This window comes from Ammodytes marinus (genome assembly GCF_949987685.1).
Source record: "Ammodytes marinus genome assembly, chromosome: 3".
Classification (NCBI taxonomy): Eukaryota; Metazoa; Chordata; class Actinopteri; order Uranoscopiformes; family Ammodytidae; genus Ammodytes; species Ammodytes marinus.
In genome coordinates, this window is record NC_137232.1 from 8,040,029 (window position 1) to 8,056,709 (window position 16,681).

The 16,681-nt window shown below is 40.8% G+C and overlaps 1 protein-coding gene across 1 annotated transcript; it reads right to left on the minus strand.

The window, feature by feature from the left end:
* Window positions 1–925: 925 nt before the first annotated feature.
* On the minus strand, window positions 926–14,455 carry LOC307271294 (endonuclease domain-containing 1 protein; the record flags this gene model as incomplete). The annotated part of the gene is made up of 8 exons (XM_080053703.1): window positions 926–1,317; window positions 2,236–2,392; window positions 2,627–2,741; window positions 3,598–3,698; window positions 3,821–3,825; window positions 4,087–4,187; window positions 11,299–11,399; window positions 14,390–14,455. 8 exons carry the CDS (start codon window positions 14,453–14,455, stop codon window positions 926–928), a joined length of 1,038 nt encoding a protein of 345 aa, XP_079909829.1.
* Window positions 14,456–16,681: the final 2,226 nt, after the last annotated feature.

Here is a 16,681-nt window from a genome sequence, read left to right on the forward strand (position 1 = left end):
TTAATTTCCCTCTCAAAATGCACCAGATTTATGCTTTTCACTTTAAAAACTTAAAAAAAATCTCCCGGGGGGGCATACCCCCGGACCCCCCTTGGAGGGTCGGGATCTCGGCTGGCTAGTATTTTCACCCAGCTGGACATTGGATGCAAAAGCAGAAAACACTGGCTGTATCAATGGCATTTAACAAGAGGGGGATATATATCCGTTTAATGTGCAAGTAAAGTGTTGCCGTGAGGAAGGATTACAATTTACGAAGACACTATGAAACTAAACATCAGAGCAGCTACATGTCCTGATAAATGTGTTATTTTTGCAAAGTGGCCCGGCCCTTCATAGATTTTTCTGTATGTGGCCCTCAGTGAAAAAAGTTTGGACACCCCTGCTCTAACTGCTTATATATTTGGCTGTTTCTTTGTGAATGTGTGAGAGTATTTTCATTTGCTCCTAAGCTTCATGTTACACTATACACTGTATATGTGTTAATAACTCCTGTTATCACTACTTGGATTTTGTTTTTGTTTTTTACTGTGTTGATGAAATGGTGGCTGATGTTTTGAAAAGACAAAAAAAATAGTGCCATTCATTCGTTCATTAATGCATATGTTCCAGTAAATTACAGTGATTCAGGCTGTGTTCAAGAGAAACACTTATGTGTTTCAGTTTTGTATGTTGATATTTGCCTTTACTATCAATGCAAAATTCCAATACTTTATCCCCTTGCTTTTTTGATTTATTTATCTGTGTGAATGAATTAGCTGTTAAATGATAACATACATCATGTTGACAACAGTGTTAAACTAAATTCGATTTTGCTTTATTACCACACTTGAATCAATATGAAAATTATCCGGTCATGTTCTTACAAATTTAATGTATTGGGACAATGGCACCTTTGAATGATTTTTCATTAGCCCTGTGTTATCTTCTATGCCCTGCAGCTGTTAGAAAACAGCTCCCCTACTGGCTGGTTGGAGAACTGCTGGAGGAATTCTCCCAGCTCATCGATAGAGAGCTTCTCCACCCAGTTTTGGTCTGTGTTCCTGGCCGTGGCGGCACCACTCTGGACGGGCCTGCCGTTGTTGTCCACACAGCAGTAGGCATTCCACAGGTAGTCTGGGATGTTGACGCGCCTCACATTGTTTTTGACTATCCAGTTGTCTGCGGAGGGAATGGCACCGACCAGCACGTAGGCCTTGGCGCACTTGGCCCGGAAAAGATCGGTCAGCTGGGTTTCGTGGATCCTCCAGGCGTTCTGGTTCATCTTGGGGTTCTGAGGGACCACGTTGGTCAGGGTGAATGTGGCATTGCGGCTAGGGACTGAGAGAGAGAGAGAGAGAGAGAGAGAGAGAGAGAGAGAGGACCGCAGAGTAAGTCATGTGAGAATGATGGTTACAAAGAAATAAAGGTAATCATGTGAAAGAGAGGCAGAAATGCCAAGAAGTGTCTGGTGGCTGGATCACTCTCATTTGACCAGGTTTAAAACCTTTCCTAAAGAATCTTTTTTCAAATTGTTGAGGTATGAGACAGAGGCACAATTACTGGAGAAGGTCAAAACCCAAGCCTACAACAGCAGGATGAAGGAAATATCCATAGACTGTAAATAATAGATCTTGAAAATAAGGGTTGCTACACTAGATATCCGGTAACTATATACTTATACTCTATACTAATATAACTTTAGAATCAACATTTGCAATTTGAATTTTTTTAACTGTTTGTTTCTTCATGTTGTCTACATAAAATATTTAGTGAATGCAGATTAAGGAATAGTTGTATGGCGCAAGCATTTCTTTCTTGTTCCAGAGTAGATAATACATGGAAAATTATTTTTATGCAATTCCCCTTTTGTCTTGGTAAAACATATGAATATAAAATAGACTTAACAATTTGTAATTAAGTATCTGCAAATGTCCACTGGCGAATTAACCACTCCACACTTGTGATTTAAGAGATCTATCTGGCTGTAGCCTCCGTAGCTGCCCTGAAGTTGCTATGACAATAACATGCAAACCCATGAAAACCAGGAATCAGACTAATTCAACCTACCAATGCATCTGTGTGACAGACAAAGTTTAAATGTGAAGATTCAGATTATATTCAGAGGGCCATTAATCCACAGTGTGTATATTATTTCTTAATGTTCACCTTATCTTCTACAATGGGGGTTATCAGCTGCAAATAGCTGGTGGCTTTACTCTGTTCTGACCTAAACCAGGCTCGTTTAACCTCCCTCACCTGCATGGTGTCCGTTGGGGTTGAGGTGTCCACGGTCGAAGCCAGAGTGTTTAAAGTCCTCATCTAGAGCCTGTCTCTCTCCTTGGTAGACCCCAGGGTGATCTTTCCCCAGCCAATAGCTATCCTTCATCTCTGATTGCCAGGACGTGTTCACCAGCTGTAAGGTACATTACAACAACTTAGATTGAACATACAATGGATGTCGCTGGGAAAAATGTCAATGCTATTTCCTCATATATAGAAATATAATATACTGGAAGATATCAAACTTTAATTCCTTACACAAACTCAGTGCATTGGTAGACTCCATACTTGATATGTTTAACACACAGTCTGATGATTTGGATCACATCAATACTGTGGATGTACAGTGAGCACATGTGGCACCAACCTGGGGCTCCACAAACCACCTTCTCTCCCTGCCGCCTCCATTGCTGGGCTGGAAGTGATAGGCAGAGTAGACAGCAATACGGTGGTTGGTGTCATACAGAGTGGCAAAGTGGTACCTGGTGGTGCAAAGATTAAGTAAAGGGATTTGAAAATCAGAAGAAAGTTGAAGTGTAAGAAATGCACTTAAGGCAAGACACAGCAGGCCAAAACTTGCGAGTTCTAGTATATTTTGTGATTTTTGGCTATTTTGCTTCCGAAGCATGTCTTCTTTCATACTAATACTGTATAAATAAAAGGAATTTACATTTATTTCACTAAACATTTGTTGGCGTCTCTATATTCCACCTATAGAACCATCAGCCATTATTTCAACATTCGATTTTTCAATACTCTGAAACAAAACTCTCAACTTCTAAAGCACTTACGTCAACTTAACTTTCTGTAATCATTCTTAGCACTATTCTGAATGATATTATAGAAGGATATGTTCATATGTTGTTAATTATCTGATACATTTTGTTCTTAAAAACATGACATGTTTAAGACCACAGTTCATAGTATCCTCTAAAAGTAATTAAAGATTTTAACTCTGGCTTTATCCAACATCTAGATTTTTATGCAAATGTACCATACAGTCTATGAAATATACGCATAGTTAGTTAGAAATTACTACATTTGCATATTCATTCATACAATTCTGAAAACATGTAATGCAAAAAATAATTGTTTTAATGTAAGTAATTAACTGGCAAAATGTCATTATGATATTAATAAGTTTAAATGTGTTACCCTATTCACCGGCCGTGTCTTGCCTTAATGCGTAAAATAGTACTTGGCCAGATTAGGCAAGCAATAGTCCTGTTATCTGAGGTTCCAACGATAATTGGAAAATGAATTAATTCAATACAATGGTGTATGTGAAGTTATCATTATAGTGTTGTATTTGTTTTAGTATGCCTGCCCTTTCCCTACCTGTTGGCGAAGCGCTGACAGAGATGGGCAGCACCATGTGTTGAAGCTCCCCACTCTGGCACCTTCTCTCTATAGAAGTACTCCATGCATTCTGGAACATCCTATGACATAAAAACACAGGCATCTCAGTCAATCACATATGCAAAAACACACACAAACTGATTTAATGTTCCTTATGTTTTGAATAAACTGGAACTAGCACACAGACCTCAAAATGTCCTACAACATCTGCATGAGCAGAAAAGAGGACTGAGAGAAGAGCACACAATGTTATTAAGGTTTGCATCCTGGTATCCCAGATTCTTGACTACCCTGTGGAGTCAAATAGAATAGAACATAATATGAATAATGCATGTTATATTCAACAATGTAATGTATGTATGGTTCATTGCAATGCATGTGGGTCTACTTTAACAGTGTAGGCCTGCACAATCACGTTCTTCAGTTTGTAATATCTGGCTCTGTATGTATGTGTGTGTTTCCACTCACCTGCTGGTGCACCTATATCTGCTGCCACAGTGCACCCTGAGCAGAAACTGGCTCTCATATATAACTTCTCCTCACCTTTCACCTTGTTTGTCCTCTTACTCCTGTGGTAAGGACACACAAGAACACGTGGTTTTTGTGTGGGATGAACCCAGAGCCGGCCCAAGCCTTCAGGGGGCCCTAAGCGAAATATGATTAGGGGGCCCCTCTCCAATGTTAGCGTTGCTGAAACTATAGATCTTTGTTAAATATCATTCACACGCCCAGTGTTTTCCGCTAGTGCCTCCACTGTGCAGCTGTGCGAAAATATTAGACCCTCCTAGGACCCTCCTAGGTCCGGGGGTATGCCCCCCTGGGAGATTTTTTTAACCTTTTTAAAGTGAAATGCATGAATCTGGTGCACTTTGAGAGGAAAATTAAGAGGCTAAATCTGATAAATGTTGTGTGAACAAATAATTTGGAGACACTGGGTCAGATGAATTAGAAGCTATTGAAGAAGGACACATGGATTTTCCATAAAAAATATTAATATAAAATAAAATATTATGGAGGGTCCTCTGGGTTGGGCTTGGAGCTCTTTTTCTTTTATGGGACATATTTCTCTGTAATATAATGAATGCATTTAAATGCAGTGAGAGGAACGAAGCAGAAGAACTCTGTTGTCCAGCTACTGTATCTTTTTTTTCACAGACGAGGCTGAAATAGGCTAAAAACTATACACAGTGCATGGGCAACTGAGGGCAGCCCCATTTCCAATTGTTTTTAAATAAACTCAATACACACTGTGCATGGATGTGAACGTGACATGATCAGATAATTTCGGATTACCTCCCAGACTGATTACATTTTTAGGCTATTAATTATCTAGACCAAAACATTTTATTCCTTTGTTTGTATGATAACTCACATTTGCATAATATGATGTTAATATCAAACACACAAACAAAAAAAGATTTTTTTTTTTTTTTTAGGGGGCCCCCCTGGCGGTCGGGGGCCCTAAGCGACCGCTTAGTTCGCTTATGCCTCGGGATGAACCAGAATTCGGCCGTCCCCAAGGGTTTGGATTGCCAAGCGTGAATGTGTAAAAATGTGTAGAAACACTGTTACTGTATGAGTGGAATGTATGAAAGATAAGAGATAACAGTCTTTTACATTTGCTCCCCTCTAAGGGAGCTAAAATTATTTATCACTCAAATTTACACATTTCCCATTAATTCAGGATGTTTCCTAGAAATGGGCATTAGCAGAAAGACAAAGGGCAGTGAAAATATGATTGTTTTAAAAAAAAGTTGTCATGTTGCTCACTTTACCCCAGCTGTGGGGGTAAACTGATCCACTTACTTTTTCCACTCTGAAACTACCATAACAACACATATTGTAACAGTAAGAATCCTGAAAGCTAGCCACACATTCCAGAACTAATGTCGGACTAGTAAAAGAATGATGGGGTTTGGTCAATTAAGCAAAGCAAATTTTCTAAACACTTGAAAGGAACTCTGAACAAAATCAAATATAACAAATTATAATTCAAAAGATTTTAATAAGATTCAAATGAAAGATAGAACCAGTTAGATTAGAACACAATCTGGGGGTCAGAACACAGGACCCTTAGAGCCAGCTAGTGTCTGGGGGTCAAAGCATAGGAAAATCAGAACCAGCGAGAACAGCCTGGGACTCAGAACACAGGAGAAGACCCAACTGGATTATAACATCAGCCTGTCATACTCTACAACTAGGCCTACTCTACATTCCAGCCCTGAAGGTTACAGGGAAAGATGAGAAGGTGCTCCTTCCGTGTGGTTGTCCCAGGTCGTCTTCCTGGTGTATTTCCTTGGCATGATGGCTTTTCAACAATGTGTATGACATTAAAATAAAACATATGTCATGTAATATTACATTAAAATATGTTTAAGACTAAACTTAACTTGTGCCTCATGGTGGTGGAAAGTGAGACAGTGGCTCACTTTCCCCCACAGCATCTGAGAAAAAACTACCTCTCTTAGCATTTCAGGCTAATCTTCAGTTATCAGCATCACATGGTTTCATTTTCTACGTGAATACATTTGCTTTGGCACAATAGTTGATTAAGTTGACAGAAAGAACATTTACTTTTACATGCAAAATACCTATTTTGGTGAAAAAAAACATGCTTACCACAGCACCATGAGGTCCTCTCTTGCAGGGCCATGGGGAAATGAGATTGGCTTGAAAACATATATCTCACATGACCACAAATGTTTTCCGTTGCCTAGATACAGGGGGTGGCTCACATTACCCGATGCCTCAGATTCCCCCGTTCTCCCCTACAATTTTTATTTTCTGCCAATGTATACATTTATTTGAAATCTTTAGTTTCTTGTTACTTTGTAGATTCAGATTGATAATACAAGTACATTATGATGATGTATTAATTGGTTAAATTAAGTTTATTGACAACTGTGTTGCCAGCAGTATATAAATACAACCACCATTGCCAGCTGCAACATTAAAGTGATGAATGCATTTAGGCATCAAGAATTACAATATAATGAATTGATCATACATATATTATTTTTTAAACTCAATTAACGCAATGTGAGTACTTTTGCTTTTGGTTCTTTGAATATTTGGATGTCAATACTTTTGAATATCAGGAGTTCAACTACTTTATTTCTACACTGTGGCCCTGCTGCTTTCAAAGATCTGAGTACTTTACAGCCTACTGTGCATGTCGGGTCTCGCCTAATACTGTATGAAATCAAATACTTTTCCAATATATAACTGTCTATTTTTAGCAACTGTCTTGTTCCTTGGAAACTGGATAATTTTACCCCAATCTCTGTAAGACAGACAGGGAGGTACAGCTTCATGGTGAGATGAGACATTAACGCACAATGGGCCTTTCTGTGCTGAACTATAGTCACTGGATTGACCGTGATACCACAAAAACACTTTAATGGTTATATTCCTGTTATTGGATATCAACATCACCTCCAGGAATATTTACAACACGTGTATTTGGCAGATTCCCGCACAGTCTCCCACAGCCAGCTTCTGGTTAGATAACACCAAGATATACGTCCATGTGTCATTTTCCCCACGACCACAGCGTGTTTGAACCTCACATGTTGACTCCTCCCTGTTTTCCATATTACACAAAACTACTCTCAATATTGACAACTCCTAAGAAAATGTCCTACTTTAACTCACTCCACGTGCCAATAGAGGTCAAGAAGTCAGGTTCAGCTGCAGGGGCCCTATTGCTCCAATGGAGACTTCATATGCTCCTAACGGTTTTGCGGTTTAGACAATTGGTTGATCACAGTTTGTAAATGTAATGGCATTTATCAAGGTTATAACATCGGACACATTAAGCTATTTTTATGCATTGAGCACTTTTACATTTCATACTTTAAGTAAACATTTTTTTTTTTTTTTTACTTAGATTTTAATGTTTTTTTTTATACAGACAAAAAGACACACAACCCCCACCCCCCACCCCCCCCCCTCACACAGACAGACAAGAAATACAAAAAAAAAAAAAAATGAAATAAGCAAATAAGACAAGATGATTACGAAAATAAGCTATAAATACACACACAAAAACAAAACAAAAAAGAAGAAGAAAAAATAAAACTGGGGCAAACCTCTCATGTCCACTGCAGGTGGCGCTTAGGGGGCATAAGTTTCAGGCCCCCGATGTGCTGCAGCACTGGGCACCATACTGCGAGAAAGCCGGGAGCGCTGCCTGACAGCTCATATCTTAGCCTCTCAATGTGTAAGATGCCCACCAGTTCCCTCAACCAAGAGTCAAATTGAGGTGCCAAGTCCGATTTCCACAGCTTTAAAATGCATCTTTTAGCTATTACCATGCCATAGACCAAGATTGTGCGAGCGTTATGGTCCAGTTTTTCCAAGGCTGCGGAATGTCCAAACAGAGCAGTTTCCGGATCAAGAGTTAAAGAAACATTTAAGACATTAGAATACCATTGAAATACAAGCAGTGGCGTGCACAGACATTTTGGGGGGCAGGTGCTCATTGCAAAAAAAAGCGCACAATATATTCTATCGATGAATGACCAAATCATTTTAAGGGTACTTGTAAAAAATCCCCCCCTGCCCTAATGACTTTTAATACCCGGCCACACATAGTGTTTCTCAAAGGAATTTGGGAGACTGTGTTTGGGACCCTGGACCTTCTAGGGGGGTCAGGGGGAATGCTCCCCCGGAAGAAAAATTTTAACCTTTTAAAGTAAAATTCATCAATCAGGTGCATTTTGAGAAAGCTAAGGCTAAATCACCTGTGTCAATGTGGGCTATTTAGTACTATTTTCTGGAATAATTTGGAGACACAGAATTACCAAAAAGCAGAAAGAAAAAATGTACATGTTTGAAAAAAAAAACTGTCAGTTTCGGATTTTTTAAAATAATCCCTTATCCCGAATTATCTCTTTGAAGTCTTCGTTAGGCCCCTGATCTCCGTACTAATAATATCCTACTAAGATAAATACAAGATTACTGCAAGTCTGGTAACATAGAAATAACTTATGGTTGGGACAAAATAATATAATTAGCTTATATAGCTTCATGATTTAGTACCACCAACCCACTTTGCGTAGTTAAAATAAAATGTGTGGACAGCTTTTAAGATATTTCAATAACATTTGAGGAACAGTTCAACATTAAAATCTGAGCTTTAAAAGGCCCTGGGGCCGGTTGCACCAACTGGTCTTATAAACTAAGCCTGGTTGTAACTGCTAAGTAGGGCGTAGTTAAGACCAGGCTTGAGAATGGGCGTAGTTAAGACCAGGTTTAAGAATGGGCGTAGTTAAGACCAGGCTTAAGAATGGGCGTAGTTAAGACCAGGCTTAAGAATGGGCGTAGTTAAGACCAGGCTTAAGAATGGACAGTTAACATGACTCTGGTCTTGACTCTGACCCTTCATCTTCATCTTCCTCCTTGCTGCTGGTGGATGCTTTCATCCAGGAGAGCAGAGAGCTGCTCCCCTGGGCTGCCTGCTGTAGCTCCCTTTCTTTTGCCTTTTTAACCTCTCCTTTCTAGGCATTATACTGCAATTTGTAAATAAAAAGAGACCAACCATATAAAATAAGACTGCTTGGTTACATTACAACCAGGCACAAGGCTACTTTATCTGCAGGCAATTGGGAATTGCCTGTTTGTCATTTAGCAAATAAATTACTGCATGTGTTAATTATATAGCCTAAAGTAAACCTAAACAACACTAAATATTCAGCATACTGATAGATTCACATGCTGTACCAGTGACAAACTCCGCCGAAATTAGTTGTGTTCATCACGTCATATCTATTTTTTTTTTTGGGGCTAGCTTGTTAAGCAGGACAGTCGGCTAATTTATGCTCAGCTGTGTGGCGCTGCATGATAGAGGCTACTTTAAAACAGAGACAGATAAATGCAAGTTATAGCTTGGCAACTGAGGCTTTGGGGGCAAACAATACACTCTTGACTCCATTCAATGTATGTGTTACCTCGCTGGTGGGGCAGGGCAGGCCGGGGAGTAGGTGTGTGTGCAGCAGCTGTGAACTGCTGCGGCAACGCGCCTCCGTTTGTGTCCACTCTGCGCGTTCACGTTGAAGTGTGTGCGGAGGAGGAGGAAGGGGGGCATTATTGTCAAACGTTTTTAATCGTTGAGCATTTATAGATGATAATGTCGGCATGGGCCACATACACTGTAAAAAAAAAAAAGAACTTTCAGATTTTATTTTTTTTTTTCAAAAGGGCACTTGATTGGGCCAGGGGAAAAGGGCAGGTGCTTCAGCACCACTTCAGGTCTACCTGTGCACGCCACTGAATACAAGACACCAAAAGTTGTAAAGATTTGGACATTCGCAAAAGTGGTGAGCAAGTGTACCCTCGGTAATCTTACACCTGTTACATAAAGGTGAAAGATTTGGGAAATAGTTATGCAGTTTGACCTTAGAATAGTGCAATCTAAGTGTGACCTTAAATTGAATTAACTGAAGCCTCGAGTTTATAGAGCAGGATTCTATGCTTTTTAGCGCTCCCTCCCAGACATCGTCAGCTATTCCAATGTTTAAGTCTTTTTCCCAGGCTTACTTTATTTTTAAAGTGGATTTGTCCTGCCGGTCTAAAAATATTCCCACAAAAGATTAAATCAGGTTTTTAGCTTCTGGTGAGCCTAGCAAAGTTTTGGACAATGAATCATCTGCGGACAGGGACTCAGAGGATGGTATATTCTGTCTGACATAATTCCTCACCTGTAGATACCTGAAGAATTGAGCTTTCGACAGTGAAAACTTTGATACTAGCTGATCAAATGAAGCAAAGTGACCATTTAGGTCCTCTACTGTTACTATTCCCTTCCGGCTCCAATCTCTGAATGCTGAATCTGTGAACGATGGGGGAAAGGCATGGTTATGCCAGATTGGGGCATGTATGGTCGTGCTCGGTAGTTCACAGGCCTTCCTAATTTGGTTCCAAATTCTCTGACCGTTGGATAGATTAAAGTGGTCTCCTCTAAAGGAGGCAGGCGGTCTGGGAGAAGAGAAAAGGAGGGCAGTAAGAGAAGTTTTTGGGGCCAGGCTTTTTTCAATGGCCAACCAGGGGGGCAGTTCAGTTCTAACGTCTTTTTCATATGTAAATTGCCAATACACCATGACTCTAGCATTGGCAGCCCAGTAATAATGTACAAAACATGGTAACCCCAGTCCGCCATGCTCCCTGGATTTCTGAAGGTGGGCTTTTGAGATCCTATCTGCTTTATATCCCCAAATGAAAGGCATTATAATAGAATCAATTGACTTAAAGTAAGATTTAGGAATATAAATTGGCATATTCTGAAATAGATACAGAAATATCGTCAGGGAAACCATCTTTACTGCGTTCACATGGCCAATAAGGGAGATCGGTAAAGTTCCCCATGTCTCTATGTTCTCCTTTAGTTGTTCAATCTTTCCGTAAAATGTAACTTAAAAAGTGTCTTTGGGTTATTAGATAATTTAATGCCCAGGTACTTTATACTGACCAGATTTGTTTTAAACTGCGTATTGGCTAGGAATGTTGGGTCCAGATCTGCTGTTAAAGACAAGAGTTAACTTTTTTGCCAATTTATGGTGTAGCCCGAGACGTCGCCAAAATAATTAATTAGCTGGAGTAGGTGGGGGATGGAATTCTCGGGGTCGTCTACAAAGAGGGCGATGTCATCTGCGTACAGAGAAATCTTAAGGTCCATCCCACCTAGTGATATTGGCTTTATAAGTGCTAATGCTAATAGCCAGGGGCTTGATGGCCAACAGGAAGAGGAGCGGCGAGAGGGGACAACCCTGGCGCGTGCCCCTCTGAGGGGCAAATGGTGTGGATCTTTCCTGGTTTTTTAGAATGGAGGCGGTGGGGTGGGCATATATTAAGCGCACCCATGAAATAAAAGGGGCCCCTAGACCGAACTCCTCCAGCACCTTGAGCAAGTACCCCCACTCAACCTGGTCGAAAGCCTTTTCCGCGTCCAGACTCAAAACAGCTTGTTTGGAAGAGCTGTCAAGTTTATTATACATAATATTTAGGACTCTCCTAACATTAAAAAATTAAAACCTATTGGGGATAAACCCGGTCTGATCTGTGTGAATAATGGATTCTATAAATGTGTTTAGTCTATTTGCCAGAATTTTTGTGAACATTTTGAAGTCCAAGTTATGCATAGAAATTGGTCGATATGAGGACGGGTTAGTTTCATCCCTGTCTGGTTTTAACAAGAGATAAATGTTTGCGTTATACAGTGTTGGTGGGAGTCTGTTCGCTTCGGTTGAGTGGGAGAACATTCTTTGCAAGATCGGGGTTACTACTTATAAAATTCAACTACGAAGCCATCTGGCCCAGGGCTCTTGCCGTTATGCAGTGATTTGATAGTGTCCGTGATTTCTGCAGGGGACAGTTCAGAGTTTAAGGCCTCGCGGGAGGCGCTGTCTAGCTTTGGTATGTCTAGCTTTTTTAACCATGCGTCGATATTACCCTTAGCTTTGGATTTATAAAGCTCCTGGTAATACTCCTTAAAGCATTTATTTATCTGTTTCGGGTCAGATAAAGCCACACTTCTGCTAGATTTTATTGTACGTATGGATCTGCTGGCTTGTTGCCCTCTGAGCTGGCGGGCCAGCAAGGTATGTGGTTTATCCCCTAATTCAAAATAATGTTGCTTAAGTCTGAGAAGCTGATCACTCACTTGACTCGTTAAAATAGTGTTATACTTGTATTTAAGGCTAAGAATATTTTGCAGAGTTTGGGGGTTATTTGTGTTTCTGTACAATGTCTCCAGCGAGGCGAGCTCCAAGTCAATATCTTTTAAACGTCTTACTCTAGATTTCTTTAAAGACCCTTCATATGAAATGATATAACATCTCATGACCACTTTACAAGTTTCCCACAAGGTGGAGTCAGAGACATCCGAGGTATCGTTGGTCTCTAAATATTCAGTGATTTTTCCCGACATGTATTTACAAAAATTTCTGTCGTTGAGCAGCGAAGGGCGTAACCGCCAATTAGCTCGTTGTTTGAATCTCCCAAAGTCAAGAATAATGGCCGCTGGGGCATGATCCGAGATCAGGATGTTGTGATATTTGGTCTCTATTACATTGGGTATGAGTCTTGAGTCTAATAAAAAATAATCAATACGAGAATTCGAATTGTGCATTTTGGAAAAAAAGGAGTAGTCTCTGTCTGTGGGGTGCTGTATTCTCCAGATGTCAACTAAATTAGAAGTTGAAATCAAGTTTTTCAGAACTGTAGATGAGTTAGAAGGGTAGCTTGTTTTCTTTGATGACCTGTCCATATGCCAATCAAGGATTACATTGTGTTCCCCTGCAGCAATCACATTTGTGCCCGAAAGGTCAGGTAACATATCAAAGGTTTTACGGAAAAAGGCAGCGTCATCAATATTTGGGCCATACATGTTAAGATGTGTTACATGAACAGAGCAAAGGTACCCAGTTACTATAAAGGGCAGGACACACCGGCCCGATAACCGCCGTCGGAGAGTCTGGAAGGGGCGGGGACACGAATCTGTTTGGTGCTTGCCGCCCGTGACGTCGGTCATCGTAGATGTCGTCGGGCTTCTTTTGGCGGCGGGCAGTCTTTCAGTTGGAGCAATTTGATTGGTGGAGGGCTAGCGAATCAGTGAAGCCCGGAAGTGAGGCGGGTAGCACAAACAGCTAACAACAGTTAGCCATTGTTTTAATGTGTTTGTTTGTTTCGTTCAGCGAGTACTCACATGCATCAACCCTTGCGCAAGCGCAGAATGTACGGAAAGTCAGTAGTCGGCTCGGTGTGTTCTTGGCACTTTTTTGGCCGCGACGGGCAGACTTGAGCTGCCTGAAACGGCAGACTCCATTTTCGGGTAGTCGGACCGGTGTGTCCTGGCCTTAAGGAAACGACCATTCGGGTCGCTTACTGTAGAGATATGTTTGAAACCTATGTTTTTCTTAATAATAATTGCCACACCACGGGCTTTGCTTGAAAGTGTGGATAGAAATATCTGGTAAGCCCATCTGCAGCGCAGCCGGTTCCGCTCTGATGGTCTAATTTGAGTTTCTTGTTGTTTATAACTGTTTTTTGCTTGGGGCAAACTACTGTGTCACTTCGTGTGTATTATGGTGTATAACTCTGTATGATACTCGGGTGATGATACAAGCAGGGGGGTTACCATGGTGAGCTGGAACGTGCAAGGCATGGGCCATCCAACTAAACGGGTTAAGGTTTTTTCACAACAGTTAGACCACTAATAAAAAAAACACATACAGCCCTCGAACATGCCCCTCCACCCTCCCCCCTTTCCCAAAAAAAGCAAGGGAAAATACCCTAACATACTGCTAGCTAACTAAAAGCTTAGCTGCCCGCCCTCCGATATACAAATAAGAATGTCGAACATAATAACGTTTCCCTTTGAAAAGTGAGCAAGAACATATCTTGTGTAAACAACCTGCTCCCGGAATATATCAAGGCACATTTATAACCAAACAAAAAATAAATAAATAAAGCGTATAGCCCAGTGCCGAACCTGTAAGCAGATATGTGTCTGTGGCTCAGCTTTGGCCGTGCTTGGCCTGGCCCACGTTAGCCGAAGCCCGCTGTCCACTCCGCGTCGGCGGGACGAACATAAATAAACATGAAAAAAGTCAGTGCAGCTGGGCAAAAAAATACTGTCCTCTGTCTTAAAGCTTACCCAATAATAAAGTGACCATGGCTCCAAGTTGAAGTTGGTTGTGAGGGTTGGTCAGAAGACCCATTAGCCACAGTTAGCCCGCTAGCCGATATAGCCAGCTAGCGGCCCTTAGCTCACTGGTGACGCCGGGATGCCTGGTATGTTGTCGGCAAATCTAGTGGCCTCCTCCGGGGTGGCGAGCATTGATGTGTTGGAGCCCCGGGTGACTCGCAGGCGAGCTGGCTAGATGAATCCGGTACGAAAGCTGTTTTGGCGTCTAGAGCGCGCCCCAAGGTCGATTATTTTGTCCTGGAGAAGCTTGTTAGCATTCTCTAGCCTTAGCCCCTGTTGTTCTAGGAGGGTTAGTCCGGTGTCGTGGTCACTGCTAGCATCTTCCACCGCAGCCATCCGCTGACCGTGTTCAGACAGAGTAGCCTGCGTGATTTGAAGAGACGCCTCTAGGGCTTGAAATCTGTCGTCCATCTTCTTGCTCAAGTCGCATATAGCTTTGAGAATGACGGCCAAGCTAGGGGCACCTCCCGCCATTGTTAGCTCTGGTGCCTCGCCATTAGCCTCCTCCTCAGCCGGCAATGGTGATGGGCTTTTCGGCTTTTTACGAGGCATTTTGTTTCGTTGCCGGTAGTAACGTACAGAGCAGCACTCAAAGTGGGAATTGTGCAATAAATTGTCTTTTTTTATGTAATACTACACTACATCGGAGAGGAGCGCAAGTGAAACACATTTATTCCATCGCATGCGCTCTAGCGCCCCCCTAAGTACATTTTCTTCAATACAATTATAATTATAATATAGTTTTCTAGAATCGGAATAGTTTCTGTTTTTAATAATAATCTTGTGATATTAGTCCTGTTTTTTATTTGCATAGGTTTTTAAATTTTTCTGTAAAACGTGCCACTGTTTATTCAATATGTTTTATTATGCAGGTTCAACAATACAAAAAACTATTGCCCCAGGAATTACTGTATATATTGAACCTATAGTGCCAAGGCACATTAGCTTGCAGTGCCTGATGAACTCAAAGGGAGATGATTGCACACTCACAAAAATATATTGTGTCAACTTAAATGTATAATATTATACCAGATATAAAGAAGAGATATTTCTTATTGCAGTAAAGAAGGAAGAAAAGAAAAACATTAAAGTTTGTTTTTTTAAAGTGTCCAAGTTTTTTTTTAAACTTTGTAGAAAAATGTCTTTATTTAATGATAGACTAAATTAGTTTATCCAAATGTGGTTTAGAAATATATTTTGGTACAGTGATCAGAACATCAACAAAACTATATTTGTAAAAACAAACAACTTAATGCGATGCCGACTGTAATGTGTTGGGACATGATCATGCTACTCTTCTAACTTCAGAGGTTGTCTTAATATGAAAAGCTGTTACTGATGTTGCCATAAAACAAAATCCTCCTCCGGGGTAGAAATAACTGGTGAGATAAGTGAGAGTTCTCCACGCAAAATAAAAAAATCCTTTAAAATTGGAACTAGTTCATGGATGCTGAACTGTGGCTGCCCCCTGCTCCAAAAACATCAAAACGGGTCCGACAATATATTTTCCTACTACCATGTATTCATTTTTTAGTGTGTTTTTTCATTACACATTTTTTAACCTTTCATTAATACAGGTAAATCCCATTGAGACCAGATACTCTTTTTCAAGGGAGACCTGGTCCATTCTCATACACACACACACACACACACACACACACACACACACACACACACACACACACACACACACACACACACGCTAACTATCGGGAGCAATTTAGGGTTCAGTGTCTTGCTCAGGGACATTACGACATGTGGCAGTGGGACGGGGGATCAAACCACCGACCCTGTAGTTGAGAGGTCGACCGCCCTAACCACTTTGCCCCAGCCGCTCCTATTAATACTTTTTTTTTATCAGTCAATCCTTCAAACACTTGGATAAAAAAAGTGGCCCACCACATAGGTTGAGTATTGAACTGGAATAAAGCCACAGAGGCTGGTGGATGCCAGAGAGAACACGGAGAGCATTAGGGATAAGATTATGAGAGTGAGGCTTTATTTAATCAGCCCTGTATTTTCCCATTACTCTACTGACGTTCATTTTCTCACATTAACCAATCAGTGTAAATCTCACTAGTACACAACTGCAAGACAGCGCCCGTCAGTATACATGGTGTCATAACTGTGTTGGCTCAAGGTAATTGCTTTGTTATTGGGCTAACTGAATTAAGGTGGTAATTAATGGCCCACACTATTTGGTTGTGTATCTTATTTCTGATTTAAAAGACTTTAAAGCAAGGTCTCAGATTACGATAACAAAATGCATCAAACGTCTTTATTAGCTTTTGAGCTATATTAAGGCACATCACATGCAATAGATCCATTTAGAGTAAACAAATGGGATCAAATATGGGG